The sequence below is a fragment of the Pinus tabuliformis genome, chromosome X (genome assembly GCF_031772625.1).
Source record: "Pinus tabuliformis cultivar Carrire ecotype Pingquan chromosome X, CPIR1, whole genome shotgun sequence".
Taxonomy (NCBI): domain Eukaryota; kingdom Viridiplantae; phylum Streptophyta; class Pinopsida; order Pinales; family Pinaceae; genus Pinus; species Pinus tabuliformis.
In genome coordinates this window covers 525,283,412-525,308,968 of record NC_142308.1, presented here as the reverse complement: position 1 = coordinate 525,308,968, position 25,557 = coordinate 525,283,412, and the positions used below count along the sequence as shown (strand labels likewise).

The window sequence follows — 25,557 nt, the reverse complement described above, 5'->3', positions numbered from 1 at the left end:
GCTGAAAATTGTGTCCATGTAGGCCGCAATAGGATCACGGACACCGCCCTCTGTTGGCTGCCCCAACTCTGCAATGCATACTTCCAACTGCACATTGTCAATGTATACCTCTGTAGGCAAGTCTGTTGTTGCTTGTTTCGATGGAGGAAGGATTTCCAAGAACTTTTTAGGGTCTTGGAAATCATAAGACTGAATTTGCTCATCGAGATACTGAATTTCATTTTCAACTCTTTCAACAACTAACTCATAAAATCTAGTTTTGCCTTCAAGATGAAGCTTCAGAGATTTCACACATTGAAGGAAAATACTGAAAAATTCTTCATTAATGTCAATACCTGCTAACATCTCTCTAACTCCATCTAGAACTTCACAAAGTGCAGGGTCTGCCACATACCCTACCATTGCATGAACATATCAACAGGCACTGGAATGTCTGGATCAAGTTGGAGTCGCCAGGTGAATGATTCAGCCTGCATATGTATCTGATCGCTGTCCACCATCAGCATCAGATCTGAATTTGATACATGTACTGGGGTAAAATACAATCGAAGTGCTATGTTCACAAATCCCACGGAGATAGACTGAAGCAGCGTTTATCTACTTGCGCTGATGTAAAACAAGAGCGTTTTCGAAGGCTTCTGGCGTAACTTCAGGCTCCGTCTAAGACTTATGAAACAAACACATCAACCCACAAACAAGTTTGTTCTCCCCAGTATGGTCGCCAATATGTTAGCGCTTGAGATTTCACCTCAGGCTGAAAAGGTAAACCTTCAAGGCTACATCAAACCATTTCACCTCGTAGCTAGCCCTACGAGGTATGAGAAGGCTCTCTCGGGTCAGATTCGATAGATCTTTCAATATGATTAAGCTGACCAATGAAGAATAAGGATTTTAGGCTAGTAAATTGATAGGGGGTTTGATTTAATGATTTTTGGTTTTTTGATGGAATGACGGGGCTTTTCTGGGCTGCATGGGGAAAATCACAGCTTCAAACAGAGAAATATAATGACTACACAGGTATCAACTGAGGCAAGGTAGGCATGCAATTTAACACCAAATCTGGTTTCAAACGGGATGGCAAGACTGGTGAGGAGTTAAGGAGGGCAGACAATAACTCTGAATCCTCCTTAAACAGTAGAAAACATCGAATGCGAACAAACTTATAGGAGGAGCATATAATATTATGAATTCCTACCCAATCACTTCATTTGTTCAGCTTGAAAGGGTCATGAAATGAAATGGAATATAACTGATTACATATGAGACAAAGGGAAAAACTTATGCTAAATCAACATACCACATGAATCTCAGCAAACAGAGCTGTGAAATTCCATTAAATTCTCTGCAGAAAACTGTACATTACAAAGCTCTCTGCTTCTCCAGCAGCTCCCAACACTCAGAAAAAACTCTCCTCTCTCACTCTAAAAAAAACTCCCCTACAAATGAATTTTTAATACATTAAATAAAAAGCTGCCCAAAACAGGGGCGCTGTTTTTTTTAACTAACTACCTCCGCTCTCCCCCTTTTTATTACAAAATCATTATTTTTATCAACTACTCTAAAACAAAACAACAGATTGACCCACAATCTGGGCGCTGTTTTAACTAAAGCAATAAAAATAGAGGAGAATCCTCCATCTGCTCCTAAAGATAGAACAGTCTTCCATTATTCCAGCCTGAAGATTTCGAATGGCCCATGAAAACTGGCGGATGATAGAAATAATTAATCGCACCTTTGAATGCCACTTTGCAACGATTGCCACGTTACTGAGATATTTAATTCATATGCAGAAGGTTCTATAAAACAACGACTTATGTATAAACAACTCAATGCGGTTTAAAATCCTCTGATTGACTAATCCTGGAGCGCATCTCTTTTTGGTTTCTGCGGTCTTGAAATAGGAAATTAGTTCCTATTTTTCTGTTTACGGTTGATATCTTTGTGGCTTGAATGAGGATCGGACTTAGTGCCTTGGCGTGGTTCCCTATTTTACATTTGTCATTTGTTGTTAAACTTAACTCATGCACATCAGGTACTGAAAAGCCACCTTTGAAGATTACATCAGCTGAAACAGACACCTCTTCTGCTCCCCTAAGCGCTGCTATAATTGAAATATGAAGAATCCCATCCCGATCTCCAACTTTAAAGTTCTGCCTGCTATCCTTTAAAACTGGCAATATATGAGACAAATGCTCTGGCGTATATGGAATAAATGAACAATACAAGGTCCCAGTAACCGAGTCCCTCCATGGTTTACAGTGCCCCAATATAAGATGGATCAACCCGACAGTCATATGAACTTCAAGTTCCTCCCCCAACACTTTGAAACTGTGCCCTTCAAAGTCACTAATTTTTACAGAGAAGTTATATCCCGCATCTCGAATGTGCACATTGGCACTCTAGGTCTGCGTCCAGGAGTCCTTGTACTCAATCTGAAAAGACCAATGGCTCTTTCAACATTTGATGGTGCTGCTAAAGCAATTGTTACTCTTTCTCCTTCTTGTGCTGGAAGATCAACGGACTGTGTTGCAAATCTGTGTGTGAAAGCGAGCCCATTTGGTGCTCGAATCTGATTGATTCTGACTCTATGTTGACAATTTCACCAGACATAAGCTCATATTGGTAACGGCACTTTGAATAGGCGACAACCTGAATTTCATGTTGCGTTTGGACAACAGCAAAGGCTATCATACAATATGGACACTTCACAACCTTGCCAAAAGACACCTCATCCCCATAGACGCACGGGCTTGTTATTTCGACCAGGGTTGGAGCAGAGCACCCATCTCATAGTAAGAAGTAAGTCAAAATCTTTATAGTGTCATACATACCCCCCCGTTACAAGTAGTGGAACGTATCATGGGAAAAAGCAGCCCCGTAAAGCATTAATTTATATGTTACACAGAACTAACACCAACTGCGTGTTTTACTTGGTGATATTCCTGATGGAGAGCACAACATTTCCAGTAGTCAATGAACACAAAAGTCAGACCTGTCATTCCAGGAAGCTTCCACTTCTTTCTCAGTCATTTTGGGGACCCACAGGAATAGTAGCAGTGCAATATACCTAGTGACAACAAACAATAGATGCCCCAACCTTAGATCCATCAGTTACAAACTAAGCAATCCTTCCAAAATAATTCCTGGTGCAAATTGTTGTCATACAACATGGGTTTGTTCTTTATAGCAATCGAGAATCCCAATCTTCAACAACTTCCAATAGCAATGAATTGTGAGTCGATAGCTAGCGTGTTGGCACTCGAAATCTCTGAATCTATGAAGAGAGGGAGCACAGGGTCTTGGAGACGTGCCATCTAGTTCGATAATGCGAGGAATTTACTCATCTTCTACGTTGAATTTACTGTCACGGCCAATGGAATCAATCCTCTTCTCCACGGCGTCCAGATCCAAAATAACCACCTATGATGAGAACATCAAGATCAGATCCGGTGTTTATATAATCTGGTTTCAACTTGAGCCATTTTCCACTGCGGTCACTAGGTTCCCATTTTGGATCTAAATCCTTCAAAATTATGCCTTCATCTCTGTTATCAACAGTTCCTTGTAAAAATTTAGCAACTTCTTCAACACTAGCAGCAATAAAGGACCAACAAGGTTCACCAAAAGAGCGACATGAATTCAAACTCCCTTCAGGTAACAATAGCTCTAACCGACCCTTTAAAGGCTTCACGACCTCGCAAAGAAGTTTATGGCGCTCACGCAAGCTTTGGTGGACGAAGCACTCCATCTTTACGCTTATAAACGACTTTTGCACCCAAGACATTCCCATTTTCGCTAAACAAATCTCTCAGGGTCTCCTCCCATTCTGTATGCTACAGTAACAATCTCAAATTCTGGCATGATGTCAGTGAATTCTAATATGTCTTTATGTACTTCCAGGATTACCGCCAGAGGGCGTGCTCTGCAATGAAAAATATATATCGAAACAGACCATGCTCCTCTGTCTGTCCCCTTGTCCTTGCCCATCCATTCCTGCCTCAAATGCACCTGAAAGAGATCAAGAGCATAAAATGCTTTGCTCACATCTGTAGTGAAAACCCCTGCTTGTAATCCATAATGCGTATTATTTACTTCATGTACTGCTTCCTTCGCCGAATTTTCAGCTTCAAGTCTAGACAATTCCTCTGAAACTGTAGCTGCCATTTGTCCACTTATGATTGCCACTGCTTTGCTAATGATATTCTGAATTGTGCTTGTGCAGATAGGAGTTTTGAAGTTTGCTGAGGCTTTTTGAAGAGCTGGAGATAAATTACATAATTTGAAAAGCAACTTAATGATTTCTTCTTCAAAACCCTGTTTTGAAGAAGAATCAATCTCATGTTGAGACGGAGTCTAACAGGGTCATCCCCACTTAGTTGACTGGTTCATGGTATTCCTGATATGAAGTTAGATCATGATGGTGTGTGCAAGGGATGCTCTTTGGGGAAGCATACTAGAAAGCCATTTCATCATAGTAAATCTAGATCTAAAGAAATATTAGATCTCATCCATTCCGATGTATGCAGGCCCATGTCTGACAAAACACTTGGAGGACATCTCTATTATGTAACATTCATTGATGACCATTCAAAGAAGACATGGTTCTACCTACTCAAAACTAAAGATAAAGTATTTGATAAATTCAAGGAGTTCAGGGCTTAGGTGGAAACCAACATCTTGTGTTCTTGTTCTTATGTTTTGGTAGCAATTTGATGAAGTACACACACATGCATTAATAAGACGAAGAAGAAGATTAAGCTAATAAGAAAAGTAAAAAGACTCCACAAATTGTTATCAAGTAATGAAGAATCACACTACAATAATTTGCCCTAACTTCTTCAACAGATCTTTTGGAGATGGTAGTGCATCCATCTTTGGGCCTACCCATTGATGAGATGCAGATGGGTGCAGTGGCAGTCTGCACAGCTGCAGATTTTCCATGAAGCAACCCTTTGTTAAGAAATCTAGGGGCAGCTAGATTAGGTGATTTCTCTTACTTTGATCACTGCTTGTGATGTATTTTTACTTAACTTGATTAGCTTCTTCTTTCACTTGATTATGATTAGTGTTCTTATCATTAAACATCTACCAAACTATGAAATACAATGAGACAAGAGGACACAAGATATAGGCTATCATCGAGGGCCAAAACCTCTCCTCTTGAGACGAAAACCCACAAGAATTCTTCTCTTCTTATAGAATGTTCAGACGAAGGATTCAAAGACGAAGACCTATGACCCTTGACAAAGACCCGTCTAAGGCCAAGTCAAACTTCTCCTTCTTGATGAAAATTTCCAACAATTTTGACCTAGCAGCTTTCAACAACTTTGACCTAGCAGCTTCCAGCACCTTCATCCTAGCAGCAACTTTGACTTTCCAACAACTTCGACTTCCCCAGCAACTTCTTCTGCAACTTCGACTTCCCCAACAACTTCTACAACTTCGACTTTCCCAGCAGTTTCTTCTGCAACTTCAACTTCTCCACTAACTTCTGCAACAGCTACTTTAGAAACCCTAACACAAGAGAGAGAGAGGTCCAAAACTTTGATCTTGCTTCTCTTCTTCTTTTCCTTGTTTTTCATCATTTTTCCTTGTCTTCCATCTTCTTTCTTGAGGAGATCGAACTTCTTTCTTGCTTTTATCAAATCTATCCTTAAATGAAGTCAAGGTTCCCTTATATATAGGCTTCTTAGGAGGTCGAATTGTTGTCCATGAGACCGACTTGATCCTTATTGTAGGCCGACTTGTTTGACAAGGGTCTTGGAGGGTATTTATGAGACTTTTGACTTTACAAAAAAATCCTTTACAAGATACAACATGCACAAAGGGGTCTTACATGTATGACAATGACTCAATTGACTTGTTGACTCAATGACAAGACCTAGAAGCACTCAATGGGTGCTTGAACTATAAATAAAATAACCTTGAGCATGAAACCCATGCATCAAGAATGACAATAATAAATTTCTTTTCTCTTTAATATCAAATACATAAAATCATGATTACATATGTCATTATGAAGACGGAAACTAGTTACACAATTCAACACTCCCTTTTAACTAGGGATGCATTCATAATCCATGCAAGGTACCTAGACATTCTCATACTGAAGAATTCTCATAAGAAGAGTCAGATTGGTAACCCATCTCATAAGCTATCTTCTCAGCTTATATCAGTGCATCTCATCATATCAACCAGCATTGTCACATAGCAAGGCCTTGACTAACAACTCTATCTCTCCACAAGATCATAGCACAATGCTAGCGAGACAATGACTGATAGACACCATCATCATTATCTCTTAAGGCACATACCCCACCTGGATGTTCACAAGGTATGTCCTTTTAGGACAATTCTTGTCTTGGAATAACACATCCTCAAGGAATTTCCTCTTTGACTACTCTTGCCTATTGGATGCCCTACCACATCCTCAAAGAGTATCAGAATTCAGATTCTTACCCAATCCTCCAATATTTCTTCATAACATGAAGATAAGAATGATGTGTCTATGTCTCCCTCTCAACTAGGGAAGATATGCTCATTCATATAAAAGGAATATACCAAAGATCCCTCTTAACCAGGGACTTGTTTTCAACAGTATTTATCAGCTTCTTTAGTGGAGATCATCATACTATCACCTGCTCGTAGGGATCCTCATTGCGATATCATGTCATGAACTTCAACTCCTTTATCATGGAGCCCTCATCTTCTAGATCTTCTTCGTAGGGCATCGACCATCTTCTTCATCACTTTCCTTCAACAAATCATAGAGTTGAACTAGTAGTCATGTCATTCTTCTCTTCATCGGAATAGGGATCTTATAGTTCACATCTGTCTTTTCCTCATACAACTACCTCTATCAAACCACGTTTCTTTCAGGATCTTTCATCCATTTTCATGAGTACTAGTTGTAGGTGATGTCTACAACTTTCTTTCCATAGCCTTGTTTCAAGCCAACTAGATGATTTCTCAAAAATCAAAATAAATAGTAAATCAAATTTACCTTTTTATGATGGCATTTTGTCATGACATCAACATCCAGCACATGTATGAATCCATCTCCAAAACATACATTACCAAGGTTCTCTTTTTCTAGCACACATATCAAGGTCTTCCGACCTTCTTTATGGAGATGTGATCGTTGCTTCAATGTGAGGGAGATCACCTTGATTTCTTTGATGATTGATGGCAATGCTTCTTCTTGCTTCTTTTGGATGATGTGAGCTTTCAAGAATGCTTTAAGTGTAGAGTCCTTCTTTGAATTAGGTAGGGTCTTTGAGGTCTTCTTCTTCCACAAAGTGTTGATCCTCCTCGATGATATGATCCTTGTGATGCAATGGATGGTCCGTCTTGATGCTCCTTAGTTTGCTCAGCCCTTATTTATCCTTCTTTCAAGTGGATGATCTTCAAGATGCCTCTTCTTGTCCTGTCACCTTAGCTCTGATACCATGTTGAGAAATATCGGGGCAGCTAGATTAGGTGATTTCTCTTACTTTGATAACTACTTGTGATGTATTTTTACTTAACTTGATTAGCTTCTTCTTTCACTTGATTATTATTAGTGTTCTTATCATCAAACATCTATCAAATTATGAAATACAATGAGACAAGAGGACACAAGATATAGGCTATCAGCCAGGGCCAAAACCTCTCCTCTTGAGAGGAAAACCCACAAGAATTCTTCTCTTCTTATAGAATGTTTAGATGACGAATTCCAAAACCTATGACCCTTGACAAAGACCCCTCCAAGACCAAGTCAAACTTGTCCTTCTTGATGAACATTTCCAGCAATTTCGACCTAGCAGCTTTCAGCGACTTCAACCTAGTAGCTTCCAGCACCTTCGACCTAACAGCAACTTTGACTTTCCAGCAACTTCGACTTCTCCAATAACTTCTGCAATTTTGGTCTAGCAGCTACTTTAGAAACTCCAACATGAGAGAGAGAGATCCAAAACTTTGATCTTGCTTCTCTTCTTTTCCTTGATTCTCGCCCTTTTTCCTTGTCTTCCATCTTCTTTCTTGAGGAGATCGAACTTCTTTCTTGCTTTTATCGAATGTATCCTCAAACGAAGTCGAGGTTCCCTTATATATAGGCTTCTTAGGAGGTCAAATTGTTGTCCATGAGGCCAACTTGATCCTTCTTGTACACAACCTTGTTTGACAAGGTCTTGGAGGGTCTTTATGACACTTTTGACTTTACAAAAATTTTCTTTAAAAGACACAACATGCCCAAAGGGGTCTTACATGTATGACAATGACTCAATTGACTTGTTGACTCAATGACAACCTCTAGAAGCAATCAATGGGTGCTTGACTTATAAATAAAATAACCTTGAGCATGAAACCCATGCATCAAGAATGACAATAACAAATTTATTTTCTCTTTAATATCAAATACATAAAATCATGATTACATATGTCATTATGAAGACCGAACCTAGTTACACATTTCAACACCCTCTCCAGGAGTACAGAGACAGGGCTTGCAACACAGCTTGCCCACTTTTGCCCATTATAGAGAGAGAGGCAAGATTTCTTAGATAGATCTTATTGATTGACCAAGCAGAGCAGCATGAGTTGAGTGTGGACCAACATCAGCATAGCAGACTTTTTCCTTACACTGGTGTCCATGCTTTGGAGGCATGGCGTGGTACAGTGGTTCATTTGGGATCTCGGCATCAGTTTACAGATGCCTCTGCAATGGAAAGATACGAATTGCTTGAGGGCAAACAATCTTGGGGTGGGAGGATTTGTCATGTCCCCATTTTTATTTTCCTCTATAGTACAACCAAGGTGGATTTCCAAGGCATGGGATGGCAAGGTAATGAGAATAAGTTTATGTCATTAGGGGTCCTGGGGAAGTTTTGAGGAGCTTTTATGGGATCTGATGGCATTCGCTTCGCATATCCCATCATCCGCACAACTGCCTTTCATTCCGTTGGATTCCGACAACTTTCATAAAATAGGGTTATTATTGGGCGTGCCGCATAACTTAATTAATTACGCTTAAGATGGCATTCTGAGAGCAATATTCAATGGAACACCTTAGTGCAATAGCTCGTTGAAACTGGAACGAGAAGATCTACAAGATGGGATGGTGGGAAGTGAATTTCAGTGGCCTGAGGAGTGATTATGACCAATTGACCATTTTCTTGAATTAAAAGGGAAGGAAAATGCACTAAGTGATTAAAATAATAATAAAATAAAGGCTTCTAGGGGGGTCCATGAGATCTGTAAAAGAGAAGGAGGAAACCATTTGAGGACATCTTAAATTTATGCATATTGTCTTCAGTGACGTCTAGAGAACCTAGTTCTCAGCTTCTATAGCCCCAGGACAAAAACCCTTGGGTTTGCTATTGTGTGTGTTGGACGAAAACCTAGTACCCTTGAGGAGACTTCATCCAGAAGTCTCACAGAGCTTTAATGTTATTAGTGGATTGGAGTGGGGATCACACTGATCTCAATTTCGGGCATCATTAAAAGTTACAGTTTTAGAGGCCAGGTTCAGGGATGCAGCAGATATTTTGGAGGCCGATTTTTTTTATGCCTCAGCTACTTCTCAGATTGTATTGGCGTGTAAAACCTCATTCCAGATAATATAATAAAGCTGAGTTTATTTCTATTCGTTGTGTTATTGGGTTGCAGCATTTTCATTTGTTCCTGGGTTGATTGGTTTATTTGTGGAAACAATTTATCATGTTTAATTCTGCAAATTTGTATGGCATTCTAGATGAAATTTGAGAAATAAATTTGCCAAGATAAAATCCCTGGTAATTTAGCCGAAATTTGAAAAAGGGATATTACAGCTTAGCATAATTTCAACCCGTAAATGATTTCTGCAACTTAATTGTAACAACTGTGACTTTAGTTTGTCCACTAGCTGCTACAGCAGAAAAGCATCAGTTAAGGAGCTACTCAGTGAATTCCCTTTCTTTGCAACCTTATCATGCATGCATCTTTGTTAGGGCCACAAGAAGACACCCATGATGACTTCTCAGCATACTTAAAGGAGATCATGCAAGTGACATGGATGATTAATAGGAAATGTTTTAAGTCATGGTATGTATCCTCCATACAGGAATAAGTAGCTTCACTCACAGCAAAATCTTTTGGAATCAAAAGAACATTATGCCCAAGAAGCTTTTCATATACATCACGAGCAGAATGACCAACAGCAAGAACAACTGCATCAGATTCAATCTTTCGCAGATTGGTTCTTGAGTCACCTCCTGCATCAGAAATCTGAACTCCAACAACCTGTGTTTGTCTCACTAGCAGGTCATCCATTCGAGTTCCAAACATTATCTGAACCTGCATGGATTTAGATGATCTATGTTACCACTAAAGTCGTCTCAATAATTGACATGTAATATCAATTGATTTATCATTTAAAATTTTAATCAATAAGCTAACAGTTCATTATTTTAGGCTAAGGTTGATAGAGCATACTCCCATTTCTTGTAAATGTTTCCGGAAGTTGAGTAGTATGCGAACCAATCTATCAGTTCCCAAGTGTGGTTTGCCATCAATCAATATACATGCTGGAGCTCCAAAATGAATAAGTGTTTTTAGCACCTGAAAGAATTACGAACTGAGATCTCACTTCTCTTTGTAAGTGTAGGAGGGAATGAAAAAATATATAATTTGCACTTATTGAAACATCATCATACAGATAAAAGCAATTTTATCATGCATCATAAGAAGAAACAAAATTGTCAGTTCAGTCAATTCCCATCACCTAAACGAGCATTGCAGGTCTGAATAAAATTGAAAAAAGGCTCACATTGTTCAGACAAACTGGTAGTTGTAAGTCGTTATATTGAACTAAAGTTTAAGTATATTCATTCACCAAAAGTTTTGAGACTTGCTCCATCTGTTGTTTGAGCTAACAGCAGATGAAGCATATTGTAATAACACATGAAGAATCTTTCTTTCTGAAGGCATAATTGAAAGGACTGACATATTTCTTTTGGCATTGCCTATATGGTTTCTCGATAAAGAAACTGAATACATGGTAATGAAAAAAATCAAAAAAAAAATTGGCAACTTGCTCTTTAAAGGAGACCTAGAAGCAGCTTCGCTAACCTTAATGGAAGCGGCTACACAACAACTCTAGATATTTTTACTTCAATGACACTTGTTATTGGAGTTTCAAGGATGCAAATGCAATGATTCCCCTAGGAACATTCATTCATTCACTATCTATGAGTAATACATGCAAAATTTCCCAATAGTTACAAATTTAGACACTATTTCATCAATTAGGGCACTTTAATAACCATGAGACAATAGTCCATACATTAGACATTATCAAAAAACAGAAATACAGCATTAAATAGCACTTACAAGATAGTGAAGAACATATCCATCCATAAAAATGTAAAATAGCACTTACAAGATAGTGAAGAACATATCCATCCATAACAATGTAAAATAGAAGCTCCAAGAAAGATAGCAACTTTATCCAAACATCAAAATTCATCCAAAACTTCCAAAAAACCATCCACAACTACAGGTCCAAAAATCACTAATAGAGGTATCGAAAATCCAAACTGTGATGATAGGATGAGACTAGGTCTCTCATATTTATACAGGAGTTATGGGTTCAAATTATGAAAGACAAAGCCCCTTTTTGTGCCTATTGTGCTAAGTAACCCATCCATGGTTACAAGCCAACCAGGATAGCTCAAAAATCAAATCAAAATTTCCCTCCTACGCCCATGCAAGGTTGATGTCATGCATGCGTGGAGGCATAGAAGAGCAGCGTTGAGGCCTCATGTGCTAAAAAAATGTAAGTGGGGGCCTCAAAAATCATGATGAAGAGGGGATGCCCTAATTATGCTGCAAAACATCTCCAAACCCCTAGTTGGGCTTGTGGGCTCCAAATGGGTCACATGGGTCACCAAGTGGCTCTTGATCAAGTCAATGCTCCATCAATGAGGGCTAGAAGATGACACATGCCCTCCCATGTCTCACTAGGAAAGACATAACCTCCCTTGGGCCTTGGAACAGCTACCAAGTGTCAGGTGCAATGTGTAGTCGGTTGGGGCAACGTGGTCCAAGTGCATCATCATCTTTGAATAACTAGGGCACGACCAAGTAAATGGTCGTGTTGAAGAAGCCCATGGTGTGGCAATCAATGCTCTGCATGGATGGAGGTCCATGGCTCTCAATGCTCACACTACAAACACCATTGTGATCCTCTCGAGGGCTTGGATCCCATATAGGGAGGCCAAGTCCAAGATGAAAACCCACATGCAATAGTGTATAAGGTCCAATATGTATCCTCACCTTCCAATACAATGATTCATTAGTGCAATTGTGTAAATGAGCTTACTAATCAAGGGCAGAAGTGGACACTTCCTATTGGGTTTCCCTTCCAAATTTGGGGCTTTGAACATGTACTAGTGTTACATTCTTGGGTAGGATAGGTTAGTAAAGGACCCTATTAAGTGGTTTCAACCTCTAAGGGAATGACAGGACCAAGGTACATCCTTCAAATGGCAGGTGTCATGTGAAATAATGATGGAACGGAGTGGGACAAAGGGAAGGCTCCAAGCCACATGCCATGGTACACGGACAGCTATGATGAGGAAAGCCCACAACTTGGGTATATGAATGCAGGAAGGAGAAATCATGGTACATGAGTTACCCTGGCCTTTGTTTTTCCACCCATCTTCATTTTCCTTTTGCCTTTTATTGATTTTTCTCCATTTTACTGCTTGGGGCTCAAGGGGATGAGAGCATGATGTGTAAGATATAGCAGTGATAACCCCCTTAAGGTGGGGCAGTTCATCGCCCACAAGGGGTTGGGACATTCATGGGTTGCTTAATGATAAAAAGGGCACTCATAGGGGCCCTAGGAACCAAGGTGATGGCCATAATGATAGCAGGTAGAGCTCATGTTTGGCTTTCGCCCACATGCCAAATTTATTGTCTCGACCATCTTTTGCATTTTGTGGTACATTTCCTGTTGTATGTGGCCATATTATGCTTTTATCTTTTTTCTTTTTAGCTGCATCAACCTCTGGGGTATCATTCCAAGCTCGACACAAGGAGTGGACAAGGGGAAGGGGAAGCTAACACCTTGTGAACCCAATGGACAAATGTGGATCCAAGTGGAAAAATGTGAAAAAGGGATTGTAATGAGCGGAGGGGAGTGAGATGTATGGTATCGAGAAGCGGGACTATGCAACCAAAATCAGGGTTTCCGATGTAGTGCCCTTCCTAAAGCTAGTAGCTAATAAAGGATATCTCATGGGACTAAGATATAGGATTAAGCCCCCAGTTGAGGTAAGGGAACAAGAATACAATCGAATACCTTCCTTCTTCCAAGTCGCGCAAATAATCCATGCTCAAGTGTGCCTAAGAAAAACAAGCATAAACACCCAATTACATAATGAAAAATCATACCTTTGGGATTGGATGGCCCACCTTCAAACATACGATAATGACAAATGAGCGAGAGTACATAATGGCTAGCTCAGGTGGCAGAGAATAGTAGCACATCGGAGCTATAAGGTGGCTGGCAAGGGGCTACTGGTTGTTAGCTGAAGAAAAATCTAGGAGAAAATTTCTCCCATGGGGTCAACCACTGATGGTCCGTAACAAGCCCCAGTTAATTTTCCCAACCCATGATGAAACTACCTGCAAATCACACATAATGTGCAGTGCTGCATCCTCACCATTAGGTACAATGTGCGTCTAAGTGAACCAAGCTAGTTAATCAAGGGAAAATTGAGACTTCATATGGGGCTTCCCTCCCAAATTTGGGGCTTTGATCTCGAGGTAATGTTACCTCCCTAGGTAGGAGTGGTTAATAAACAACCCTATTAGGTGTTCCCAGCCTTAAGGGGGAAGACATCTTCCCGATACATCCTTCAGTCAATAGGTGGCATATGAGTAATGATGAATGGGTCGGGATAAGGGGGTCTCACAACCAAATGCCAAGAGTACAAGGAAAGCAAGGATGAGGGATGTCCACATATTGAGTATACTGATGTGAGAAGGGAGCAATTGTCATTACATGTGTTACCTCAACCTTTGTTTTCCCACCCCTCTTTATTTACCTTTTCCTTTTTCTTGATTTTTCTTTGTATTACTGCTCAAAGCTCCAAGAAATGAGAGCATGTTGTGAATGATGTAAGGGGCAGTTCATCACCCACTAGGGGTTGGGACATGCATGGGTTCCTTAATGATATGGGGGCAATCATGGGCCCTAAGAACCAGGGTGCTGGCCATAATGATAATGTTGATTTGGGGTAGCATCGGATGTGCTCTAGCCACGAAATTTGGTGGAGAGGTTGGGGCACATGAGATCTCCAATACCCAGAAAGGGTTTGGGCAGATTCTAAACAAATCAGGAGATATTAAAATAAGTAATATTTTTAATGGAGACCCTAAGTCTAAACTTAGGGAAAATAAAATATTAATGTGTATTAATATGAATCTGTGTTAAAATGGTCCAAAAGACATGGATCAAGCCAGATCTAATCTTAGCGGTTGATTAGGGACTTAATCTCGGCCATTGAGATGTCAACAGGAAAAGTATAAGAGGAGGCTTGAAGGTCACTTGGAGAATACACCAGAGTGATCAGTCATTCTATTCTCTAAAGCGGGGTTTGCTAAGACAGATAGAATCAGTGATCGGGAGAGCAGCTGAGGGGCATTGAGTACAGAGAAACAGAGAGGGCAGAGATTGTGCCGGGAGAGCAGCGCAATAGCCAAAGAGAGTGACACAGAGCCTGCAAGGGCTCATGCAGGGCCACGCAGAGGCAACCAAGTATTGCGCAGAGCACCAAAGGGGCCAGCGTAGCTGACGCAAAGGCTCATAGAGCTGACGTAGGGCATGTTGGGGCTGACGCAGACCAAGAAAGGCTGACGCAGGGCCAGCGTGAGAAAGAGAGGGACTGACGCAATCCAAATTGGGCAGACGTTGGGGTTGCAGAGCAGTTTTGTGCTGAGGCGCTGTCGGAAGAATTTTCCGGGGTTTCAACCCATAGATTTCTCTCAAATTGTGAAGTATAGCTGCTAAGGAAATTCTCTGTTGGGTAGGCCAGTTTCGGCACCTAGATTGTACTCTGATATTGATTAATAAGAAAACCCTCAGATAGCTGCACCGGTTTTCCCACATTGGGTTTTTCCGTGGACATTGGTCCAAAAATAATGGTGTCATGTGGTGTGTTTGTTCTTGTTTCTTTTAGTTGCTGATCTGTAATATGTTGAGCTTGCACTGGTGTTTATTTTCAGTATTTACTTTGTAAATAACTTGTTAAAGAAAAAATAACAAGTAGGTAGGAATAAATCAGAATAAGTGAATGAAGGGTTTCTAAACTAAGTAAACTTAGAAACTTCAACATGGTATCAGAGCGTGATTGCAGATCACAGGAGGACTAAAAAACATCAACCGAGCGGACCAATAGCAGCAGAAAACAGCTATCCCAAGGTGATACAAGTTGTTTCTAGTAGCGCAGAAGGCAAGAAGTGTGACGCAGAGCTAGCCAGAGCCATGCAGAAGAAGTCAGGAACTGTGCAGAGCCTCAAAGAGGCCATTGTTGCCGACGCAGAGGGCCAAAGGGCTGACGCAGGGCATCCCAAGGTTGACGCAGACCCATCTGGGGTGACACTAAGCCAGCGTGAGGCAGAGAGGGGTTGATGCAATTCATAGAGAGGCAGTTGTTGGGGTCTAGAAGGCTGCAGAAATATTGCAGGGTGGAGCTGGCGAGGTACTGTAGTCAGAACAGTACTTGACAAAGTAGGGCCAGAGGAGTTGTTACTGAGGATTTCTAGTCGAGGAACCTAGATCAGCAGTGCAGTTGCACAGGACGATCAGAGTAGGGGGCATCTCGACAAGTGGCAGAAGGATTTCCAGGAGGAAATCAGGACTCAGAGGGAGTCCAAAAGAGAACTTCCAGACGGGAAGTAGAGACTCAAAGGAGTCGAATAAAGAACTTCCAAGAGGGAAGTAGAGGAGCGTCATGGCACTACACGGGGTAAGAGACCAGGATAGATTGGACGGAGCATAGAACTTTGCAGTCTGGAAGGCCATAATCTTATCAGTGCTTGACAGGAATCGTGTCAAGAACTTCACCTTGAAGGTTATAGCTATCCCAGTCGACCCCAATGATAACGACAAGTACGAAGAGGCGATGGCGAGGGCCAAGTGCATTATCCTTGACGAGGTCAAGGATCATGTGGTACCACATATAGCTGAGAAGGAAACGGCAGTTGAGATATGGGAGGCTCTCAAGAACCTGTATTAGCATACTTTTGTGCAAAGAAGAATGTTGCTCGAGAACCAGAGGAGGTCGTATCAGATGAAGAAGGGTCAATCAATTGACACCTTCCTTGAAGGACTGAATGAGATCCGAGACCAATTGACTGCTATAGGAGCGACACAAGATCAGGAGCTTATGGTGAGGACAGCCCTGAATGTTGTCTCAAAATATTGGGAAGTGTTTGTCCAGAGTATCCTGGGCAGAGGGACTCTCCTACCTTGGAACGAGATGTGGGCAGCTCTTCGCTAAGAAGAGATCAGACGACAGTCGAAGACAGGTAGCAGCAGCAAAGGGATCAAGGTCAAGCAAGAGGAGGAGGATGTGGCCCTAGCATCTGAGGGAAAGCAGGAAAAGCGGAAGAAGAAAGATCTCTCCAAGATCAAGTGCTTCCACTATGGGGAGATGGGTCATTATGCGACCCAGTGCCCAAGGAAGAAGAGTAAGGGAGAGTCTTCCAAGACTAAGGCAGTGCCAGCACGGGCAGAGAAGGAAGTTTTGATAGACGATGACTATGCCATGAGTGCACATGCACCACTTGAGAAGAAGTGGGGAGACATCGAGTTGTAGTCAGGCAGACAAGCGATGAGGCGCAGGATCCTTGAGGTACCTAGCCTCTTGGATTAGACCTTGCTACGAGAGCCCCGACGAGGAGTAGCAGGACTGGCTGAGTGGGTAGAGACGGATGCGGATGGAGCGGCAGAGAGAGCTACAGTGCAGGAGTCCCAAGACAACGCAGAGCTAGCAGGCTGCAGCAGTGCGAGAGGCACAGGAGTGTTGCACCAGTGCAGGACGACACAGAGAGGTGTGCAACGGTGCGAGATGCAGGGAGGTGTTGCAGCAGCGCAGAGGTCAGAGAGAGGGAGCACTTGTCAGCGGCAGAGGGAGCTTCAGCATCAGTGGGTGTTTCTAGCCCAACAGGGAGGTCAGTTGGGAGATCAGTTACTTACTTCTCAGTAACTGAGTTGCAGTGCAGCAATAGGCAGCACGATGCAACATGATGAGAGGAGGTGCAGTGCGGATGCAGTGCTGGGAGAAAGGACCAGCAGCAGCACGGATGCAGAGGGAGTTATCGTACAGATGTAGCAATGGCAGTGGAAGAACCATGGGCAGCAGTACAGGAGGCAGCAGTGTTGAAGATGGTGGGCAGGAAGGCCTAGCATCAGCACAGGTACCAATGTCAGATGATCAGAGTAATACTCAGTGAGGAGTATTGCTAGAGCACAATGCTCGCTAAGAGGGAGTGTTGATTTGGGGTAGCATCAGATGTGCTCTAGCCACGAAATTTGGTGGAGAGGTTGGAGCACATGAGATCTCCAATACCCAGAAAGGGTTTGGGCAGATTCTAAACAGATCAAGAGATATTAAAATAACTAATATTTTTAATGGAGTCCCTAAGTCTAAACATAGGGAAAATAAAATATTAATGTGTATTAATATGAATCTGTGTTAGAATGGTCCAAAAGACATGGATCAAGCCAGATCTAATCTTAGCCGTTGATTAGGGACTTAATCTCGATCGCTGAGATGTCAACAAGAAAAGTATAAGAGGAAGCTTGAGGGTCACTTGGAGAATACACCAGAGTGATCAGTGATTCTATTCTCTAGAGCGGGGTTTGCTAAGACAGATAGAATCAGTGGTCGAGAGAGTCGCTGAGGGGCATTGAGTACAGAGAAACAGAGAACGCAGAGATTGTGTTGGGAGAGCAGCACAACAGCCAAAGAGAGTGACACAGAGCCAGCAAGGGCTCACGCAGGGCCACGCAGAGGCAGCCAAGTGCTGCGCAGAGCACCAGAGGGGCAAGCGTAGCTGACGCAGAGGCTCCCAGAGCTGACGCAGGGCCTCCTGGGGCTGACGCAGTCCAGATTGGGCAGACGCTGGGGTTGCAGAGCAATTTTGTGCAGAGGAGATGCCGGAAGGATTTTCCAGGGTTTCAACCAAGAGATTTCTCTCAAACTGTGAGGTATAGCTGCTAAGGAAATTCTCTGTTGGGTAGGCTAGTTTCAGCACCCAGATTGTACTCTGATATTGCTTACTAAGAAAACCCTCAAATAGTTGCACCGATTTTCCCACATTGGGTTTTTCTGGGATATTGGTCCAAAAATAATGGTGTCATGTGGTGTGTTTGTTATTTTTTCTTTTAGTCGTTGGTCTATAATATGTTGAGCATGCACTTGTATTTATTTTCAGTATTTACTTTGTAAATAACTTGTTAAAGAAAAAATAACAAGTAGGTAGGAATAAATCAGAATAAGTGCATGAAGGGTTTCTAAACTAAGTAAACTTAGAAACTTCAACAGATAAGGGGTAGAGCTCATCTTTGGCTTTTGCCCATGTGCTATATTAAATAGCCCAACCATCTTTTGCATTTATGATTTTCCTTTTCTTTTGTTTCTTGCTTGTGGCCATGATATGCTTTTAACTTTCTTTTAGTTGTATCAACCTCTAGGGCAATGTTTCTAGGCCCAACCTAGATATGTGGACAAGGGGAGGGGAAGTGTCAGTGTCTTGTAGACCTAGAGAAGGAAATTATGAAATATGGATTGTAATGTGCGGAGGGGAGTGAAAAATGTGGAACAGGAAAATGGGACCACCCGACCAAAATTGGAGTAGTGCCCTTCCTAAAGCCATAGTCCAATACAGGAGATCCCGCGAGACTAGGATTGAAGATTAATCCCCCATTTAAGGTGAGGGAACAAAACCACAGTCAAAGCCCTTTCTTCTTCCAAGTCACCCAATAATTAATGCTCAAAATGCCCAAATGAAAAACAAGCATAAGCACTTTGTTGCACAATGAAAAACGTACCTTTTGGGTCGGATTGCCCAACTTTTAACATATGCACTCGACAAATGGGCAAGGAAACATACAACTGATGCAAGGAGCAGAGATAATGTGGCACATCACATTGGCTACAAGGTGGTTGTCAAGGGTTGTTGGTTGTTAGTTGGAAGAAGATGAATAAGAGGAAACCTCTCATAGGGGTACCCACTTTTGGTGGGCAACAAGACGTATGTATGCTTGACAAAGGGAACCTTTGGATGTAATTGTCTAAGCAATGGATGTGTGGAAAACACAACACCCAAATTTAGATAAATTTGTCATGATGACCTGTCCATACATCACTAACTTCATATAACCCATTTTTGCACTAATTCTACATAATTTGAATGGGCAACTGCCCTCAAATCATTGAAGCATCATCAAGCTAGTAATGAAAGAACTCAAAGCATTGATGGCACATTCAATCCTAAAGATCAATTCAAATCCATAATCAAGAATAATTGTAACTTGCAAATTGTCTTTTTGTAAATTTGCTTGTACCTTTTTGAAGTTAAGTTGAATTGCATTCTAAATAGGTGCATTTTTTATAGAAGCCAACACCTTACATCCACTGAATTGTTGAGTCCGATTGTTAAATGTTGGAGTTGCAAAAAACCCTTTGAGGTCTAATTCAGTCTTCAAATGGCTTGAATTGATGAACTATTAGAGCTACTAAGTAATCTAATACTCTTTACTATCAACAATATGATCTCAATCGACAAAATAAATCTCACTAATGTTCTAACTTGTTTACAAGATTCGTGAGACAAAATCAAATTTCTCCAACTTGAATCCAATGTTATCAGAACCAAACCAAAATCAGCGAAACTAGCCAGTCAAATTGGTTTGGAGGCATTTCTAGTCCAACTGATTTGGATCCAATCATTGAATATTTATTAGAGGCATATGCAGTCCAACTAGTTAGGATATTGGATCCAATCTTTGAATATATATCCTTGCGTGATTTTTGTAGTTTAGGGGATATCTAGCCTAAATTATTTGGGTTACTTAATACCTAAGATCTACTAGGGAAACCTCCATTGTGGGGAAAGTATCTCCACGGAATAGCAGGGAAATAGTTGCTAAGGAGTGGTGGCTAATACCATTGTTTCTCTCAATCTAAATTGCTTACTGAGGCTTTGCACTAATGTGTTAGATTTTGCAGTAACAAGAACCTCATGAGGTTTCACAATCTCTTCTAAGAAGACTTCAACTACATTTGAGGCCTTGAAATTTATCCTCCACATATGAAGAGAGAAGTTTTGGATAACTTTTCCACAACCACCATGACTAAATCACTCTTTCTACAACTTAAATAGAGAAAAATACAAATTCAATGTGACTTTCACACTTCCACTCAAGAATTTCTAGATTTTGCAACAATCCTTTTGAGTAAATGTGCTCCAACTTAATCTTTTTGCAATCTAATCAACATGCCATATAGACCAATACCTTTGTATTCATCCCAGGCTAAAAGTAAGACATTTCCAGAGTAGCATAAGTCTTTTGATATTTTGGATACCTTCATTAGGGTGCATCATGTGTTCCAAATATCAAAATCTATTTAAGCTCTAGATAGTTTATGAGGTACATCCATCCCTGGAACAACAAAACACCCTTCAAAGTGATCTAGTATCAAATATACTTCCTTAAGAACTAGACCTCCTTTCTGGATTCCTCATCAATCTCAATCAAGATATTTTACTTCTTTATGCCAAGCATCATTTTTTAAGGCTTTCCCACTTTAAGATCAAGGATACTAGAGATGGTAACAAAAAAGCTTTCTTTGACTTAGCACATGTAGTACTTTATTTTCTTTGTTGGCAATGTGCTTTATATCAAAATTATACTTGTTACCACAAAATCTAGTAGGCCTTGTGGAGGGAAACCCTACAAGACAAAAGTTAGACAAAGTGCTAACAATGGGGTAGAGACCCAATGTAACCTCAGCCAAAACCCCCTACTCTTTACAGAGTTTCACCTGTGGGAGGAGTCCCAGTGAAGGATGAATCACTTTAAATAGATATGCTAATGATAAGGTACAAAGTGACCCCACTAGAGCTCGTTGAAGAGAGAAGCACACTAATGGTATAGGGATTCAAAGAAGTAAAATGTTCTCAGAGAAAAGCTCTAGAAAATAAGGCTTAAGACCTAGGGTTTTGAGGTTTTTGATGATAATAGGTATTCAAAAGGTCGAGGCCCAAGAAAAAGGGTTTGTATGATGATTTTCAATTAATCAAAGGCTCATGAAACCCTCAAGAAAGTCCTCAAGTTGAGGGGAAAGGCAACTAGGATTTCCCTCTTAGAGCAACACTTAGGACAAGAGATTTTATGGATGAAATTTGAGTGGATGCCCACCAAATTGATAGCTTAGGTAGCCTAGACCTATCTCTTGATGTTTACGCTCTCAAATCACCAAAAAGCCTTTTCACCGTGATTTCACTCCAAGCCCTAGATATTTTGTCCTAGCCTTAAAAGGACCGAATTTAAGAGTAAATTATGGAGAGAATTTAGCATTGATCATCAAAGACTTGGACTAGTGCCTTGTCCTTTGGGCATATGGAGTCAAGGATGCTCAAGATAAGTCTAATTGGTTGTGTTGACCACTGGAGTGGCACCTGATGATTATATGAAGACTCCATGCCCAAGGATGATCCAGAGGACACTTGTACCATCAGATATCGTCAGTCAACAGAGTTTTTAACTCTACTTATATTTTCTCATCATCTTTCTTGTACCCAGATTCCACACCCTACGGGGAATTGTAATAAGTGATACAAGTAATGATGAGTTTTGAGTCTATAACAGGCCTAGGATATTGGGACTCGATCAGCAAATGAGTACACTTTGGAGTGTTTTTTTTATCTGGTTAATTATCCCTTCTTTTTCAGAGGCGAATAATTTTTTAGGTTTTTTCACTCACATTTTACCCCAAAGCCGAGGTGACGGTTTGAAGGTTGAGCCCCTGACACATCTTAGTGTCTAGAGTCGATGTATATTACCATACTAGATCACACAAAAAAATTCGTGGAATTTGGTTAGGTCTAGGTAGTCATTTTTTAATTTTTTAGATTTCCCACAAGTCAAAAATTGCAAATAAAATTGTATTTAAATTGTAATAAGCGTAGTCTAGAGAAGTTGTATGGGGTATGAGTAATCAAAATTACAACTATCACCCTCAACTTTCTATAATGACACACTTTGAGGGGTTAATAATGTGTTTTGGACCCTCAAAACCCACTTTCCCTAAGTTTAGTGGGAAATCTGGCAATTAATTAAGCCAGAAATTAAATAAATGGAAAAAAAAAATATCCACACATGCTAAATGTTGTGGAAATGAGGTGGAAAATTATGGGGGAGTTAAAGTGAAGTCCCAAGGTGATGTGGACTCCTACAATCAAAGAAAGGACATGTGCTCAAATAAAATCAAATTTCTAGCATTAAATGAAAAAGTTGCTTGAAAATTCGAATTTGTGAGGTTAATGCACATTTGAGAGGATTTGGGAGAATATTTGGTGGATATTTTTGTGGGAAATTGTCCCCACATGGGTTACCACCCATATACACTTGTCATTCCACCATAAAATTTGAATTTGGCATATAAGGGCAGAAAAAAATGATGTCCACTTACCAAAATTCGATTTTTACACTTGGCATTGGAGCTCCATTCAACAAATTCGAATTTCTCTTTGGGATTGTCACCCAATGCCATTTGTCATTATCATTCTTCATTGGGATTTTCTCTCAACTCTCTATATAATAGAGCCATGGGCTCTCACCTTATATAATATTGTTACTAGCTATTGTGCTTGCGGAAGTGCTGCTGCCTTGTACACTTTCAGAAATATCAATAAAGACTTTGGGGTTTCATTCATAAGGTGTTCCTCCTTTTCGAGTGTGATAAATTGTTGAGCATTGGTATAATTCCTTTTACTCGTGCTTTGATCTAATTTGTTTCCATATGCTCTTGTAGATTTGTTAATGTAGAGCTATCTTGCATTGACATTTGATTTAGAAGTATGCTCTAGGTATAGAATGCTCTAGTTGGTTTTAAATAAATCTCTAGAATTTCTTATCATTGTTTATTGCTAAATCTATATGGAACTAATTCTTGATTGAAGTTTTGTAGAGGGAAAATCTTGTTGGGATTACAGAATCAAGCGTGAGGGGAAGTCTTTGGAGAGACCAACCCACTCTTGATACATTCTTAAAGGAGCTCTCATTTGTTCTTTGAACCTTCATAGTCTTATCTTACAAAGTGGTTTTGCAGGGGTTTCGGCACATAGCTTGTACACAAGCCGAGAAATTCTAAATTTAAATCTCTTTAAAAAAAAAACATTGTACTTCATTTCTTTTATTTGCTATCTAAGAGCTTGAATATGGCTAAGCAAAGACGAGAGTTTACTCTCACTCTTTAGCTTAGCCTTTTGTAAATTATAATTGTACATATACATTTTATCTTGCTGATTTTTCCATTAATACTTAAATTATTTTGCATCCATTGTTTGGATTGTTTGCTAACTCTTGTGTGGCAGATTTTGAAGAGCAACTTCTTGCAACATCTAACAAGTGTTTGCAGGACCTTTGGCAAGTGTTGGGGGTTCGATTTCCAAGGATGTTGTGAGCCCTTTTGACGCTTATTTTGGCCAAGTCGAGTTCTCTAGAGGGCTACTCATTTTCCTCTTTAAGCCGTGGGCATTTGGAGGAAACTCACACCTTGTTTCCCTTGCATAAGTTTTGTGAGATCTTGTCACTACTTTCTCAAGAAAAGAGGCCTAGTGTCCAAGTTTCAAGCAATTATTGTGAAGACTCTCCTTGAAGTATAGTTGAGAACTTCGAAGGGCCCTCCTCTCATTGTAATATTAATAAAAGATCTAACTTGCTTGTGGGAGCTTGGGATTTCTCCCATGGTATCCTATCTCCCCATTTAGAGGGAGGCTTCTCTTGGGTGGATTGACATTTGCATGGTTTAAGCTTTCATACTTCACTCATTTGCATGCTTTAATTGGGAATTAACACAACCTCACTATCACATTTCATTAAGTTAAAGTTTGTTACAATTTCATTTAGTTTTGCATTTTCTTTCTCATTGTTGCTTGGAGCTACAAGCTTACACTTTACTTTGGGAAATTCATCATTTACATGCAAGCATTTTATATTCTTAACAAACTTTGAATCGTTTCCATTTACCTTGGTAAATTGTTTCATGAGCACTTGAATACATGCTTCAATTTTATGCTACATTGTTAGCTTGAATATTGGGGCAATTTATTGGCATTGTCTATTTGAAACAAATTTTACTTTCAAGCAAATTACTTGTATCATTTTAATTCATTGATGAAACACATGCAACACTTGTAAGCTAATTTTATTCCTCCAATTGAAGTTATAATTGCAACTTATGTTGAACACTTTCATTTTCAAGCATTGCAAATCAATCTCTTTGAAGCATTTGCATGTATCATTATTTTAATTTGGGGAATTAACACAATTTGCGTTTCATCTAGGCATTTTAGTGTAGGAAGGCCTCAAGCCTCATTAAAATTTTACCTCCAACATAAGTTGGTTGAAGTAGACATCTTAGGGATCCTCTACTCCTCTAATGACTCCTCACTGTGAAATCCATATCATTGGGCGAGGGTGAAGTCTGAGGATTGAAGAGTTAAATTGTAATCTTGTTGTAAAATTAATTAATAAAATTAACCAAGAGCACTTTCCATTACATTTACTTTATTTGTCTCTTGATGGTTTGAGTTTTCATATGCAAAGTCTATTCCAAAAGCAAGTATTGTAATCATTTCAAACAAGTGTTTTCTTTTCATGTTTCAAGTCTAATTGCATATTGATGTCTTGGTTTAGCACTTCTTTTCTTTTACATTTCCAAGTTAATTACTAATTTTTGGGTTTTGGCAAGATATGTTTCACATGTTTTGATTTATAAAGTTGATTATCTCAAAAGCATTTTGTATTTTACATATCTTGTGCTAACAATTCTTATTTACATTTCAGGGTTACTTTGTTTTCTCTTTTGAGAGCATTGCATTTTACTTTGAGCAAATATATCTTTAAATTGTTGAGCAAATTCCTTATAAGGCATTGGTTTTATGGTTTTTAATCATATTAGATTGGCATTGTTATTTCAAGTTGCTCACTTCATATTTGCCCATAAATCTTTAAAAGTAATCCATTTTCACTATAACACTCTCCTAGAAACTCACATCTTTTAACTTAACTTTTCTTTAGGGACCACCCCCCTTAGCTAACATAGGAGATAGCTCAAACAGAGAGAGTCGGGATTAGTGTGACAGCCCCTTCTCTGAGTTCCCTGCCACCAACCACACCTTGTGGGGTTGAAAGCTTTTCTCACTGAAGTGTAGGTAGATGTAGGCGGCAAGGTCAACAGGTTGCTAAGGAGGTCAAAATTTGATGCTTTAGGTACCAAAATTCCTAAATTTACCCAC

The 25,557-nt window shown here is 40.1% G+C and overlaps 1 protein-coding gene across 3 annotated transcripts in view; it reads right to left on the bottom strand.

The window, feature by feature from the left end:
- LOC149141007 (uncharacterized) overlaps window positions 1-25,557 on the bottom strand; it is a 212,690-nt gene that overhangs the window by 33,732 nt on the left and 153,401 nt on the right. For all 3 annotated transcript variants that reach the window (XM_089447093.1, XM_089447095.1, XM_089447094.1), the window contains 2 exons: window positions 10,450-10,575; window positions 10,099-10,311 (listed from right to left, as the gene is read on the bottom strand). In XM_089447093.1, the coding sequence (XP_089303219.1) occupies window positions 10,099-10,311; window positions 10,450-10,575 (339 nt within the window). The remainder of the gene's footprint in view (window positions 1-10,098; window positions 10,312-10,449; window positions 10,576-25,557) is intronic.